The 14039-nt window shown below is 47.8% G+C and overlaps 1 protein-coding gene across 2 annotated transcripts in view; it reads left to right on the top strand.

Moving 5' to 3' along the window:
• The first annotated feature begins 638 nt into the window (after positions 1–638).
• The window catches only part of Tspan33 (tetraspanin 33), a 22189-nt gene continuing 8788 nt past the window's right edge, over positions 639–14039 (top strand). Inside the window, exon 1 of one of the 2 annotated variants that reach the window (XM_031381378.1) lies at positions 639–982. In XM_031381378.1, coding sequence (XP_031237238.1) covers positions 881–982 — 102 coding nt within the window. In that variant the 5' untranslated portion in view covers positions 639–880. The remainder of the gene's footprint in view (positions 983–14039) is intronic. The other variant, XM_031381377.1, reaches the window with a different exon arrangement.

Consider the following 14039-nt stretch of genomic DNA (forward strand, 5'->3'; position numbering starts at 1 on the left):
TGCTAAAAACAAACAAAAACAAATTTTAAAAAACGGTGTCTGCGTGTAGACCAACGTTCTGAGAGGGTTTGGACAGAGGGACTGGACGATAATGACAGAAGGGGGTGGTTTGAGAATTCCGCTGTTGGATTATGAGGCTTTTAAAACGAGCATTTTAAAGTATTTGATTTCCAAACCGGTCTCTTCGCTCCCCAGTTGTTAGTCCCTGTCGTTTGTCGCTTTGATTTTATTGTCTTGACCCTTGAGGATCACCTTCTTTTCTATTCCCACAGCGTTTAGCGAATTGCTCGACACACAAAGTGCGTACTTGTTGATTTTAACGTACGTGTTGTTTGCGTGCGTGCACAGCAACTGGGCAGAGAACGTGGGTGTGGGATGCAGGGAGCATTCCTTTTCCTCATTCTTTCTCGCTCAAGCAGCTGCAGCCTGCAGGCTTTCCGTCTAGGCGGGGAGAAGCAGAACCACTGACCCTTTAGCAAGTTGTCCCTCACAGAACAGGTGTCTCCCCCGCCTCTCGGAGGAGAGGGATGGCTGACTGCTTAGTGACATGAGCCGCCGACCAATGAGAAGTCAGGCTCAGGCAGCCTCACCAATGGCCGTCCAGGGGGCGGGCCCGGTTTCCTGGGAGCCGGGCGGGCCAAAGCTGGTCTGCGGCCGCGGTGGAGTCTCCGCCGCTCACGCTGCCCGCCGCAGCTTCAGCGGCGGCGCCGTTCCCTGCCCGCGCGGCTCCACAACGCACGGTTCGGGCGGCTCCCAGCGCGGCGCGGCTGCCCGGGCGTTCGGGTCCCCGTGGCCCCGCGGCTCCAGCCCCGGGCTGCAGGGCGCGCAAGGTGGGCCGGCGGCCGCTGGGAGATAGGCCCCCCGGGGACAGCGGCGGACCATGGCGCGGAGACCTGGCGTGCCGGCTGTGTACGGGGAGGAGTTCTCCTTCGTCAGCCCGCTGGTGAAATACCTGCTCTTCTTCTTCAACATGCTCTTCTGGGTGAGATTCGGGGGGGGGGGTCAGGGGGCACCCAGACTGTCGGGCATCCCTGGAGCGCCGAGGAGGCTGCCCGATGCTGGGAGGTTCGGCCTGGGCTGCCTGGTGCCTAGGAGCGTGTCGAGGGATGCTGCCTAGTTTTCTGAGCTGGTGACACTTGGGGGCATTTCACCTGGGGAGGGACACCACAGTGACGTCGTGTCAGGAGGGGACGTTAAGAGGTGGGCATCATCCTTGCTGCCAGGGATGAAGCTTTAGCAGAGATGAGGATCTGTGTCAGGCCATAAAATAAAAAGGGTTTGGGGAAAGAAAGAGCTGGCCGGACAGCCCCATGGGCACATTTTATGGTTAGGAACTTTCAGGCCTGGGGGCTGGAAAGGCCCAACTGGCAAAACGTGCGGGGTGGGGGTGGAGGGCGTGGGGGGAGAGAGAAGGAAGAGAAACCCCAAGCCTTCCTTCGCCCCAATTCCTCAGGGGCTTGTGTCAAGGGGTTCTATCTGTCCCTTTTGCAGGCCTCAGTGTCTGCTCCTGTCAGGGTTGAAAAGGGTTAAGACTGGTCTCCAGGTCCGATGTGTATCCCAGCATGGCCCTAAACTTTGCCCTACCCTCTTCAAGACCAGAGCTCCTCCACTTGGAGCTGACAGTCTTCAGAGAATTCAGATAGGATTTTGTTGTTGTTGTTGGGCTGGAAGCTATGAATCCCTTCAGAACCTTCTGTTTGGGGTGGAAAAGTGTAAACAATATTAACCCAGAGCTCCAGACACCTGGATTTCCGTCCCCATCCTTATCGATTTGACTGATCTGGGTAAATATGTTCAAGTCCGCAGGCCTTCCCTTCCTCCCAGCAACAAAAATCTAATGCAGTGTATTGAGAGATGGCAGGAGAGGGCTGAGAATTCAGGGGGAGGGGGAGCCCATTAGAAAATGCTAGCTGAGTCCTGTTTCATAGCCAGAGAGTGCGTGGGCCCCTCTGGATTTGATAACATGGGGAAGTCCTTCCCCATCTCTCCATTCTTCTGCCAGCTTCTACTGCACCAAAGCTGCAGCCCCGGAAGCCTATCATCCTTGCCTACCTCGGCCTGAGACCAATAGTTCAGGTTTGCCGGAGGGAATAATAGTGGGTCTGAACTGCCTGCCTCCTGGGAGAAGGCAGATCTAAGGCCGCTGCCTGAAAGGTTTCACAGGGGCCCTGGTGTGAAGCACAGGCACAGGGTACAAATGTAAGTGCTAGCCTATTGGGACAGATGAGAGACAGCTCAGAGGGTGGTGATGACAGCTCGCTCACTCTCAGCCATCGTACTCTTGGGAAGATTGAAGTTTGGGCTTCTGTCACATTTTCGGTTTTGGAACTAGGGTAAAAGAAAATCCGGCAGTCATCTTGTTAAACTCCCACATCTTTATACAGGAGAAAGTTAAATTGCAACAACGGTCAGTATTTTCACCTGTGGCCAGCAGCTGGTTAGGGGCCTTGGGCTGGTGATATTCTACTGAATAGGCATGCACGTAGGGAAAGTCCGTGACCATGATGGCTGCTACTGTGGCTGGGGTAACCAGTCAACCCAAGTTCTCTTGGCCTGGGTCTTGCTTCCCTGGTTGGTTTGAAAATAAGAAAACCCCTCACCACCACGCTGCAGGGCTGAGGGAATGTACTGAAGGGAACTCACAGCATAGGGGCAGGCACCAGAGAAACCACCTTCAGCGGGCCTTCACTTGGGCTTTCAGCCAAGGCCTTGCTCCTTTGGAGCCTCACACTTACCTGCCTCCTCAATGCCGGCAGCTGGGTGCCTCTGTCACTCTTGTGTTCAGGATCATTTTCATGGATTGTTTTGTTCCACCCTATGCCCCTTTTATCAAACAAATTAACTTTGGGAGGTCACAGTCTGGAAGAGAGCCAGGCTCATAGTCCCATTTACCTTGATGAAGAATGTAAACTATGTAAATAAAATAATGTGTGTAAAAAAATAATAAAAAAAAACATGTTAAAAATGTAAGTAAAAATGAAGGCATTTTGGCCATCTACACACATGGATGACAAAATATTCCCTTACCCTGAATAAACAAGGTCCGGCCTAAAAACTAAAATAAGATAAAATAAAAATCAGAAGCTAGCCATGTTGGTGCTACCCCCAAATTAGAGCAGAACCTCCATTTTGGACCTACTGCAGATGCAAAAAAGTTAGTTGGTGGGTCTAGAAATAGTGCCTGGAAGGACAAGAGGCCCAGTTTCTTTGTGGCACCCACTTACTGTGTGACGCCAAGCCAACATATCCGGCTCTCTGTCCTTAATCTTTTTCCTCTAAAGGAGGAATTTGTCTATTTCTGTGAACTATTTATAGATGAATAAATCACTTTGGGAACTGTTTTCTCTCTCTAAGACCTAAAGGATCTAAGCATGAGTCTCTCTGTGTCTTGGTCCCTGGAACGCTGGCCACCCTAAGGGATGGTGAAAAGATGGTACTGTTCAGGCAAAACTGGTTGTCACTTCTCTCCAAAGGCCAGAGCCCCAGTTATATTCCACACACGTGCAGCTATCAATACAGGGCCACTTTTCCAGCTCAGAGCTCCCCTCTGTTCCCATCCACTTCAGGGACTGGTGACCATGTGATGTCCCTTGTAGGCTTCCAGTGTCCTAATCAAATAAATTCCCCCTTTCTGCTTGGAAAGCACCCGTGACTGGGACAGTTGGACCACTTTACAGGCAGAGTGCATGTTTGGCCAGCTCCTGGGAGCTATGTAGGGGTAGTCTTTGTATCTGTGCCAGAGACACATCAGTTAAGAAGGTGGCCAGCATCCTCAGGGCTCACACTTGGGGATGGCGGCAGGGGCCACATCGACTGAGGCAGGAGCCCTGACTCCCAGAGCATCTGGAATCTGACTCAGAAGCTGGTGCCTCCCTGGGAATCAGAGCCACCCTCCTGTTTCAAATCTCATTTCCTCTTTGGCATGGAAGCTCTGGTTTTCTCCCCAGAATCAGGTTGCTGGGCGAGAGGTTGTAGAGTTTCTGTAGTCTGAAGGTAACTGCTCCAAGGTCCTAGAACTCTTGTCTTTAAACTCTTTAGAAGTAACCGCCTTTCCCCTCCCTCTGCTGGTCACCTCTGTACAGTGTGAACACACTGATAGGGGAAGCTGTCCTAGCCCGGGGCACTTGTTGGCGGGAGTTTTATCAGTGCTGCCCTGCTTCTCTCTTGCTTGTCCTTTATCCACTCCGAGCAGCAGTTGGGGTACTTACAGTCCCTGTACTGTAGTCACATGCTTATTTCTGGCTGCCCACCTAGACACCGAGTGTGGAGACTGTCTAATTTGACTCTGGAGTCTTACTCCCCGGGGCAGGATGCTGAAGGAATGTTTGTCGCCTGAGAGAGCAAAGTTTCCTGGGTCCCAGTGTTCTTTCTTCTTCCTTCCCTCATAGACTTAATCTGTGAAAATGTAGCATAGCCTCCCCTAGTGACTCTACTGTACTAAAATTGTACTAAGTAGAAAGCTAAAATGTAAGCAACTTTTTGAAAGAATTTAAGAAGTGTAAAATTCTTCTCGTGGTCTTGGTAACAGACTATCAGACTGTGATTTAGACTGGTCTTTCTGGCACTGTGAGTTTGTATTGGGGTTGGGGGAACCTTACTTTGTAGCTCAGGCTATCTTTGAACTCACAGCAGTCCTCCTGCCTCAGCTGTCTGAGTTTGGGGATTCCAGACATGGATCATTATGTCCAGTAACCGTCGAATTAGAACAGTTAGACTATGGAGAGCCCTTGTGGCCTTTCCTTCCTCGTGCGTTACCTTTGAAGAGAAAAAGCAGCCATGGTCTGAGGAAGACCAGGTCAGCCACAGACATGATGAGGAAAGGGCCCTGTTAACACCTCCATTTCATCAAGGTGACATCATCCTGTTCAGAGGGAGCAAGCCAAAAGCCGGTGTCACACAGTAGCCTCCTCAGAATTCCAGGAACAGCAGTGCTGGATGACACAGAGGACCAGCATGTGTGGGTCCTGGGAAACAAGAGGAAGGGCCTTGCTTTGCTCTAGGCGGCTGTGAATTCCTGCAGTCCACTCAGAAACAGGATAAAATATCTGAGAAACAACGTAGAGAGACTCATTTCTAGAGACTTGTTTCTACTTCCTCTAGGACAGAGTCACCGTTTTGGCTTTGGTAGTGCTAAGGCCTGGGCCTGGGGCAGATTCGAATCCTTTATTACCATCTTGAGAAGAGGGAAAGAGGCTCTAATGGAGGGGCCACTGAAACAACTCCCTGCTATCTGCAGACTAGATTATAAATGTGGAGGTCACTCCAGCTGGAGGGCCCTGCTTCTTCATTCCCTGCCTTCCCCTTTCTAGGTGTCAGAGACGCCTCCTGAGTCTCCCACTAGGTCTTGCGGGTACCCTGTTATGTTCTTATGCTTTCTCTCTCCCCTCCCTGAGCCCCACCCACTTTGGAGATTGCCAGCTGCTCCCCAGGAGGACTGAGGGTGGCTGTTCTTCCTGCTTCATGATAGCCCCATGGGGAAGACATGGGATGGTAGGGGGGGGGGGGCTGTGGTGCAGAGATAAAAAGGCAGCCAGCCCAGGGGCTGCGGTCCTAAGGCTTTGAGGACTAGAATTAGGTCTCTATCCCATTTCAGCAACTCACTAACCGAGTGAACTAGGCAAAGTCATTTGAATGCTGTGAACCTCAGCTTTGTAAAACAGAGATGTAAATGCCCTCTTGGTTGGGATGAGATGTTAGTATATAAGTTTAGTCTGGGGCTCGCAAAATAACTCAGCAGGTAAAGGAGTCTGTCACTAAGCCTGATGACCTGAGTTCAATCCCTGGGACCCAGAACATGGAAGGAGTGAAATAGCTCCCAGAAGTTGTCCTCCGGTCTCCACGTTGGCATGCATGGGTGGACACACACATAAGCAAACGAGTAAGTAAGTAAATGAAGTGTAGTTTGGTGCTGGCTCGTGGCACTCACAGGAGGAAGTTACTACTACTATCCTTGGAAACAGCCCCTAGGAGTCCCCTGCTGGGATGGGCTTAGGTAGGAGGCCCTTAGGTGAAACCTCCATCCTGAAAAAAGAGAATGGCAAGTGGATGGGAGGGACTCCAAGGGCCAGCCTTAACTCCTTTGCTCACAGTTTCACCATTAGCCATAGAAAGAGATAATTAATTATGTTAATAATTAATATTTTCTATTTCACAGAAGCTCTGTGTGTGTGTGTGTGTGTGTGTGTGTGTGTGTGTATCCCCTAGGAACAGGGCTCCACTCCTGTCTCCCAGGGCCTCTTCAGGGTTTGGCAAGCCACCAGCAATCAATTTGCCCATAGTTGTTGACATTGAGCTTGGGAACCTATGTTGGCTGCCTCAACTTAGGGTCCTGAACTAGTACCGTAGGGGATAGAACATGACTTATTTCCGTACATATATCAAATCATGGATGTCTTTTTCTAATTTGCAAGAGAAGCCAAAATAATGGAGAGGTTTATTTCCATTTCCTGTTTTCTTTTTGAATAGTATCAGTGCCTTGGCTGCTCACCCTCTAATCAGCACTAGCCAGGGGGCAAAGAAAAGCCCAGTCACAACATTGTGATAGAAACCCAGAAACTGTTTGTTTAGAGTCCTGCCTGTATTGCTTTATGGCATGCAGTGACATATATCTAATAGAATATTATGGTAGCAAAATTATGGTTTTATGTGATAGGAATTAGTGTCTTGTGCTTCCTCAAAATGCAACAGTATCTATGTAATATTCCTGTCAAAAATGTGTAACTAACCAGGTGTAGTAGCAAAGTGGGAGGCTGGGGTGGGGAGGTGTGTGTGTCGACAGCATCAGGACTTCAAGATCATCCTGAGCTATACAGTGAGTTTGAGGCCAGTAATGATTAATGTGGGACCCCATTTAAAAGTGTCATGCCAGAGTCTGGAGAGGTGGCTTAGTGGTTGATAAGAGCACACTGGCTCTTCTACCAGAGGACCTGAGTTCAATTTCCAGCACCCACAACAAAGCTTAAAACTGTCTGTACCTCCAACTCCAGGAGATCCATCACCCTCACACAGCCATACATGCAGGAAAAACATCAATTCACATCAAACAAATAAATCATTTAAAACACATATCACCCCAAGCTTCCAGTCTAGCCCATCTCCAGTTTTACTAGGGCCCCCACTGACCACACCCATCTGGGGTACAGATCAGTGCCTCAGCCAGCCCTATCGGGGAAGCTTCTTCTTACAGCAGATGGGAATTAACGGTGAGACCCTCAATTGGACAGTGTGTAGACAGTGAGAGACAGCGGAGCCCTGAGTCCGACATGGGGATGTTTTCGTCAAAGACTCAGGGGACTCTGTGGAAAAGGAGGCAGAAAGATTGTAAGAGTCAGAAGTGGTAGATGACTCCAGGGAACCCATGTCTTCAACGCAGCAGGACCGATGCACATACGAACTCACAGAGCTTGGCAGCACGCATAAGACCTGTGTGGGTTCACGTCAGTCGGCAGCCAGCACCAAGAGGGCTGGGAAGCCAGCTGCAGTATCAACCAGTGGCAAAGGGAACACCACCTTCCCCCAGTGGACTCTAACTGAGAAGATCAGCCACACTTCAGAACAGGCCCAGGGGCTGTTGACTAACAGAAGACTAACTCAATAGTATTCTGTGGACCTTTTGTTTTGTTTTAGCATTCTTTTGGCTTATTGGTCTTTGCCTGTTTTGATTTTTGGTTTTGTGATTTTTTTTTCCTTGAGTTTCTTGGGTTTTTTTGGTGTGTGTGTGTGTGTGAGAGAGAGAGAGAGAGAGAGAGAGAGAGAGAGAGAGAGAGAGAGAGAGAGAGAGAGAGAGAGAGAGAGAGAGAGAGAGAAAGAGAGAGAGAGAGAGAGAAGGGGGGAGATGGGTGGGTAGGGAGATGGGTGGTATCTGGAAGGAATTGAGGGAGGGGAAAACATGATCAAAATGTGAAAAAATTATCAATACTAAATGCCATCCCCAAAACCTAAGTTTATAAAAGTAAAAATTTTGCTGGAGAGATGGCTCAGCAGGTAAGAGCACTGACTGCTCTTCCGAAGGTCCCGAGTTCAAATCCCAGCATCCACATGGTGGCTCACAATCATCTGTAAGGAGATCTGACTCCCTCTTCAGGAGTGTCTGAAGACAGCTACAGTGTACTTACATGTAATAAATAAATAGATCTTAAAAAAAAACAAAATAAAATAAAAGTAAAAATTTTAAGGGTGGCTTTTTATTTAAATAGACTTTTTCGAATTTATTTTTATTTATTGTGTGTATATGTATAAGTTAAATGTGGTGTTCATGTGACATACATATTTGAAGATCAGAAGACAGCTTGCCAGAGTTGGCTTTCTCCTTCTACCATGTGGGCCCTAGATGTCGAACTCACATTTTATCATAGCTTGTTAGCAAGCCCCTTTACCCACTGATCCATTCCTTTTAAATAAGTACTTATAAAGAGCAGTTCCTCCATGCTAACACAGGTCGGTATGCTGTATCTGTTACAATCAATCAACAGCATCACCATTCCGCTCTGAGCTCTAATCAGGCTCCCTTAGTTTCTCCTATCTGTTCCAGGATCCCAGATTGCATTTAGCTGTGTGTTTCCTTCCTTTTCCTCCTGGTTGTGACAGTTTCTGACTTGGTTTTGATGGTTTTGTTGAGGTATTGTTGTAGTATTTTGTAGATGGTCCCTTCATGAGAACTGTCTGATGTCTGCTCTTGGTGTTCCTGTGGGTCTTGAGGAGGAAGACCACAATGGCACAGTGCCATGTTCCTCCAGTGATTCATCACCATCACCTTGAACGAGAGGCTAGGTGCTATCGGTTGGTTTCCTCGATGTGCAGTTGCTTTCTCCTCTTCTGTGCTGTGCTCACAGCACACACATAAGGAGCAGTGAGTTCTGTCCTACCTCTAATAGCTACATTTATTAGATCGTCTCTATTTATTAAGTCACTTACTTGCATCAATATAGGTGCACAGATAACTATTTTATGTTCTGATTAATAATTTAATAGTATTTTTACTTTATTTTAACTTATATGTGCATGTGTGTATAGCTGTGTGTAGACATAGTGCATGTGAAGACAAGGAGTGCCCAAGGAGGACAGAGGTATAGATTACTTGGAGCTGGAGTTACTGGCAGTTGTGAGTCACCCAGTGTGGTTACTAGGAACCACACTGGGTGCTTTGTAAGAACAATATGCACTCAATCATTGAACCATGTCTTCAGCCTCCATTTTTATTTATTCTGATGCTCAAATTTTTCTAGCTCTGGCCATTGGTAGCTCATTTACTTGGTGCTTGTGTCTCACCAATGTGAGAATTCTGATTATGTGTAGTAAAGGTATCTGTGTATGAGCACCCTTGTGGAAGCCAAAGGAAGACACCAAGTATTTCTATCTATTCTTCTCTGCCTTATTTCCATCCTACAGAGTCTCTCATTGGATCTGAAACTCTCTGCTTTGGCTAGGCTGGCAGGCCAGCTGTCTCTGCAGATATGTGTTCCCCAGTGCTGGCTACCAGGGTGCTCAGCCATACCCAGCTCTTACATGGAGCACAGCAAATGCTCTGACCCACTGACCCAGCTCCCCTACCCTGACTTTATTTCTCAGCACCTTACTTTCTGCCCCAACCTATTCCAGGCTCATCTGAATACATTTTTGCTCTGGTCCTAAACTAGCCCTTTTTCTCCAGAGACCAGGGGATGACCATTTTTCATTCCAAGGTGATAACTCACTTTATATAAGAATAAAGGGACTGGTGCATACAAATTATTTTATATCATCTGACTGACAGCATTTCAGGAACATAAATTTTCCTAAAAGCTAAGGTCAGCTATTTTGAAATGCTACCAGCTTTTAAAAGTTTCTAGCCAGGCTTCATTCTGTCCATTATGTGAAAACCCATTCTAAGAAGAGAAGTAACCTTATCTCTCTCCTCGTGAAGGCAAGCCATTGGTAGGATTCTTACTGTGGGGATTTTGCTCTAAAGATTGGTACCATGGGGAGATTACCAGTATGAGGGGGAGATTGTGTTTAGATGCTGCCATGGCACCGTACGCATTCGGCCAGATGTCCTTCTGCTCCTTCAGCTTCAGAGGTGGGTGTCTGAATCCATTTCTGAAGCTCCGTACAGCTTTAAAGCTGATGGTGTTAATGTGTGCAGCACTAACCTTGTCGTGGCAGTGGCTTTGAGGACTCCAGGGTGGGAAGTGAGGGCAGGAATGGAGATGTGAAGGACAAAGCTGTGAAGCGCAGGTCTGGAGGGCTCAGGGGAGAGATGTCCTTAATGATCGGGTTAACAATTAATAATACTCAAGCCTCAATCTGGATTTTAATGTAACCTATTTTCTATTTTACATTCCTGGTTGGCTGCACTTGAGGCTTAAAAGTCCATAAACTGGCTGCACTGTGGGATCCCAGGAACTCTCAGAACTACAGCTGCCTGGGTCTCCTGGCCGGGGTTTCTAGATGGCTTGGTTTGCAGGACAGTCTGGACATTTAGAGTACTGTGGGATCCCAGGAACTCTCAGAACTACAGTTGCCTGGGTTCCTGGCCAGGGGTTCTAGATGGCTTGGTTTGCAGGACAGTCTGGACATTTAGAGTACTGTGGGATCCCAGGAACTCTCAGAACTACAGTTGCCTGGGTTCCTGGCTGGGGGTTCTAGATGGCTGGTTTGCAGGACAGTCTGGACATTTAGAGTTGCAGTGTCTCCTCTACCTCCAGGTGCCCAGCTAACTCTAATGCAGCCAGGCTGAGAGCCACTGTTCTAAACTGAGGCTGCTCTTGCTTCCTCTGCAGGAGAACACAGATGTAGACCCCCAGCACTTTAACTAGCAGCCGGTCGGTCGGGTTTGAATAGCACGTTAGTTTCTGTTCTCCCAAACTTAATGTTTAAAACAACACAAACTTAATCTTTCACATTTCTGGAGATCCAAAGCCCAAAAAACAGGTTTCCTGGGCTAGCATCGAGGTGTCTGTAATTCCATGTTCCTTCCTGTGTTCTCTAGGGGAAATGTCCTTCCCTGCTCCAGCTTCTGAAGCTGCCTGCATCCCTTGGTCCATGGTATTGGATCACTCCAACCTTGCTTCCACTGTCTGCCTCCCTTTCTGAATCTGCCCCTTCCTCTTCCTTCTGATAAGGTCTGCTTGTGACCATACTGGGTCCTGGGAGGTGGCAGCAGGGAAGGGATGGGCTCTGAACCCTAAATCCTAAACCACATTTGCAAATAGTCTCTTTGGCAACATAAGACAACATATCCACAGTTTCATAGAATTAGGACATTACTGTCCTTGGGGGATATTAGTCTACCTACCCCAGTAGATGTAGCAAGTATTGTAATTACATGCCCACTGGAGAAAATTAAGTTGCTCTGTGATGTGTAGCTTCTCCCCCTCTCTCCCATTCTTCTTCTCCCATCTCTGTCTCTTTTGTTAAAGTAAGGTCTCGTGTAGCCTGTTCTAGCTTCCAACTCACAACATACTCAAGGCTGGGCTTCAGTTCCTCATTCTCTCATTTCTGCCTCAGAGCACTGGGATTGTAGGCATGTACAACCACACCTGCTGGTTTGATTCCCCCTACAGAGTTATCCAATCTAGAAAATTTTAGCGTATGAGGAGACTAGGAACAACAGAAATACAGAATAGATACTCATTCTTAATTAAGTTCATAGTAAAATGATATTTGCAACTGCAGTTATGTGTAGTAATGAGGGAAAGTCTGTGTGTGGGACAGAGGGCAGTTGTGGAGTGAGTTCCAGGTACGGAACTCAGGTTGCCATACTTGCACACAAGTGCCTCTACCTGCTGAGCCATCTTGATGACCCAGGTGTGGTAAGTTTTAAGGGACAGAGACATTAGCTCATACTGTTAAAGGGCTCTTCCAGACCTGGCGGTGACTAGCATCCTTGACCTAGATTTTCCCGCCTGCCCATGTTTCCTAAGCCTGGCCATGCTAGAGGGAGTCAGCCATGGGGCGCTTGCAGCCCCACAACCAGCTCTTTAAGCTGCCCTGTTTATCCCAAGCAGAATATGAAGGCTATTGATATTTGGACCCAAGTCAGAAGAAGGGCCAGACTGGGGTTGGGGTGAGGAGCCGGGACTGAGCATGTTGCACCCTAGTCAGAGGATGGACCTGAGTAGGGGGCAGGAGAAAGCACTATGGATTCACACAGTTGATCTTAGCCAAAAGGCCGAGAAGCAATAACACTATGGATTCACAAAGAAGCATTCCAGAGACTTATTTTTAACCCAGGATAGCATTAACTACGTACTTGTCTTCTGCTAAATAGTAAAGGATTTTCAGAAATAACTCCCAAATGGAAAAATGCCTTCCTCACAGAGGACTAGTTTAACCTTCTTACCTGTCCGAGGGCCCAGCTCCCTTCTTTGGCTGATGACCTCCCAGGTGGCTCTTCCCACCAGATTCTGCGTCTTGCAGGATGTGAGATCTGGCTGCCTTCTCCTTCCCTACTGAGCTGGTCAAGCCCCTGCTGCTGAGACCTCGCTGCCAGAGCTTGGCCTAATCTATTGCCATGGTGACAGTGAGCTGCTGCTTAGCACCAGCCTGGAAACTGGGCTGGAAGCTGAGAGAAGAGCTCGGGCTACCAGGCACTCCTGGAAGCCTAGGAGACAAAGACCCCTCTCCGGGCCCCTGGGAGCCTCTAATGGGTTTGCTCTCACAAGGAGGAGCCATGAAATTTGTAAGGCCTAAATCGTCTTCTTCCATATTGGAATCAGAGTTTATAAAGATTCCTTTCTATGGTAGAGCCAGTAAGCACACTCCTGCCTTTCACATTGGTGTGTACTTTTATCCTTGGCTTCCAATGGAGTTAAAGAGCCAGAGCCTGCATCTACCGGGAAGACCTGCATTTTGATGTAGGTGAGTTAGAATTCAGAAGTGAACAATTCCTGTGTAGTCCTTTGGTAATGGTATATAATATTCAGTGTCAGAAATTTAGGTGTTTTCCAAACATTATTTTATTTAGCTCTTCACATTTTTTTTTCTGGAATGGCAGTATGGCTCAGTGGGTAAAGGTGCCTGTAGCCAAGACCGACAGCCTAAATGTGATCCCTGGGACACACGGAGTGGAAGGAGAGAATCAACTCCTGCAGCTGTGCTCTTACTTCACGTTTGTGCTGCAGCAGGCGCGCATACATAAACAAACAGATGAAAAATGGAAATTAACTTATTTTTATTTATATGCATATGAGCATTTTGCCTGCATGTTTGTAAGTGCCCTCAGAGGCTAGAGGTTCCTTCTAGAGGTAACCAACTGGAGTTACAGGTGGTTGTGAGCTGGCATGTGGGTGCTAGGACCTTAAGCCAGGTTCTCTGTGAAAGCAAGTGCTCTTAACTGCAGAAACTCTTTTCCAGCTCCTAAAACATTTTTAAAGACATAATAAATATTAGTTTACCCAGACAATGATGACTCACACCTTTAATCCCAACACGTGGGGGGCAGAGGCAGGCAGATCTCTGAGTGTAAGGCCAGCCTGGTCTCCAGAGTGAGTTACAGGACAGCCAGGGTTACACAGAGAAACCCTGTCTCGAAAAACCAAGAAAGAAAGGGTATGGGGGAGAAAGAGAAAAAGAGAAAAATAAAGATACGATTATATTTTAAATAGTTTTGGTTGGAGAAATGGCTCAGTGGTTAAGAATGTTTACTGCTGTAACTCAAGACCTGCTTGGAGTTTAGATTCCAGCTCCCACACAAGACATTTCACAAACACCTTCATCTCTAACATGAGATCCAAGGACCTTCTGTGCCCTCTTCTGGCTTCAGTGTGCACTCACACAGACACATGTGAAAATTCAATATATTTTTTTCTTTGAGGCAGGCTCTTGCACTGTAGCACAGGCTGGCCTCGAATCTTGGTCTCTCATCTCAGCCTCCTAAATGCTGAAATTAACTGCTATAAGCCATCACACCTGCCCTTTGTCCTTAATTCCGTCTTCACCTGCAGAAATCACCGGAGACTCAGAAGGTTATCCCCAAATGGAGTTCCGTATTTGAATCTTTCAGTATTTGTTTTAATTGTGTCTGTGGGTGCGTGCGTGCGTGCGTGCGTGCGTGCGTGCGT

The sequence above is a fragment of the Mastomys coucha genome, unplaced genomic scaffold (genome assembly GCF_008632895.1).
Source record: "Mastomys coucha isolate ucsf_1 unplaced genomic scaffold, UCSF_Mcou_1 pScaffold20, whole genome shotgun sequence".
Lineage (NCBI taxonomy): Eukaryota > Metazoa > Chordata > Mammalia > Rodentia > Muridae > Mastomys > Mastomys coucha.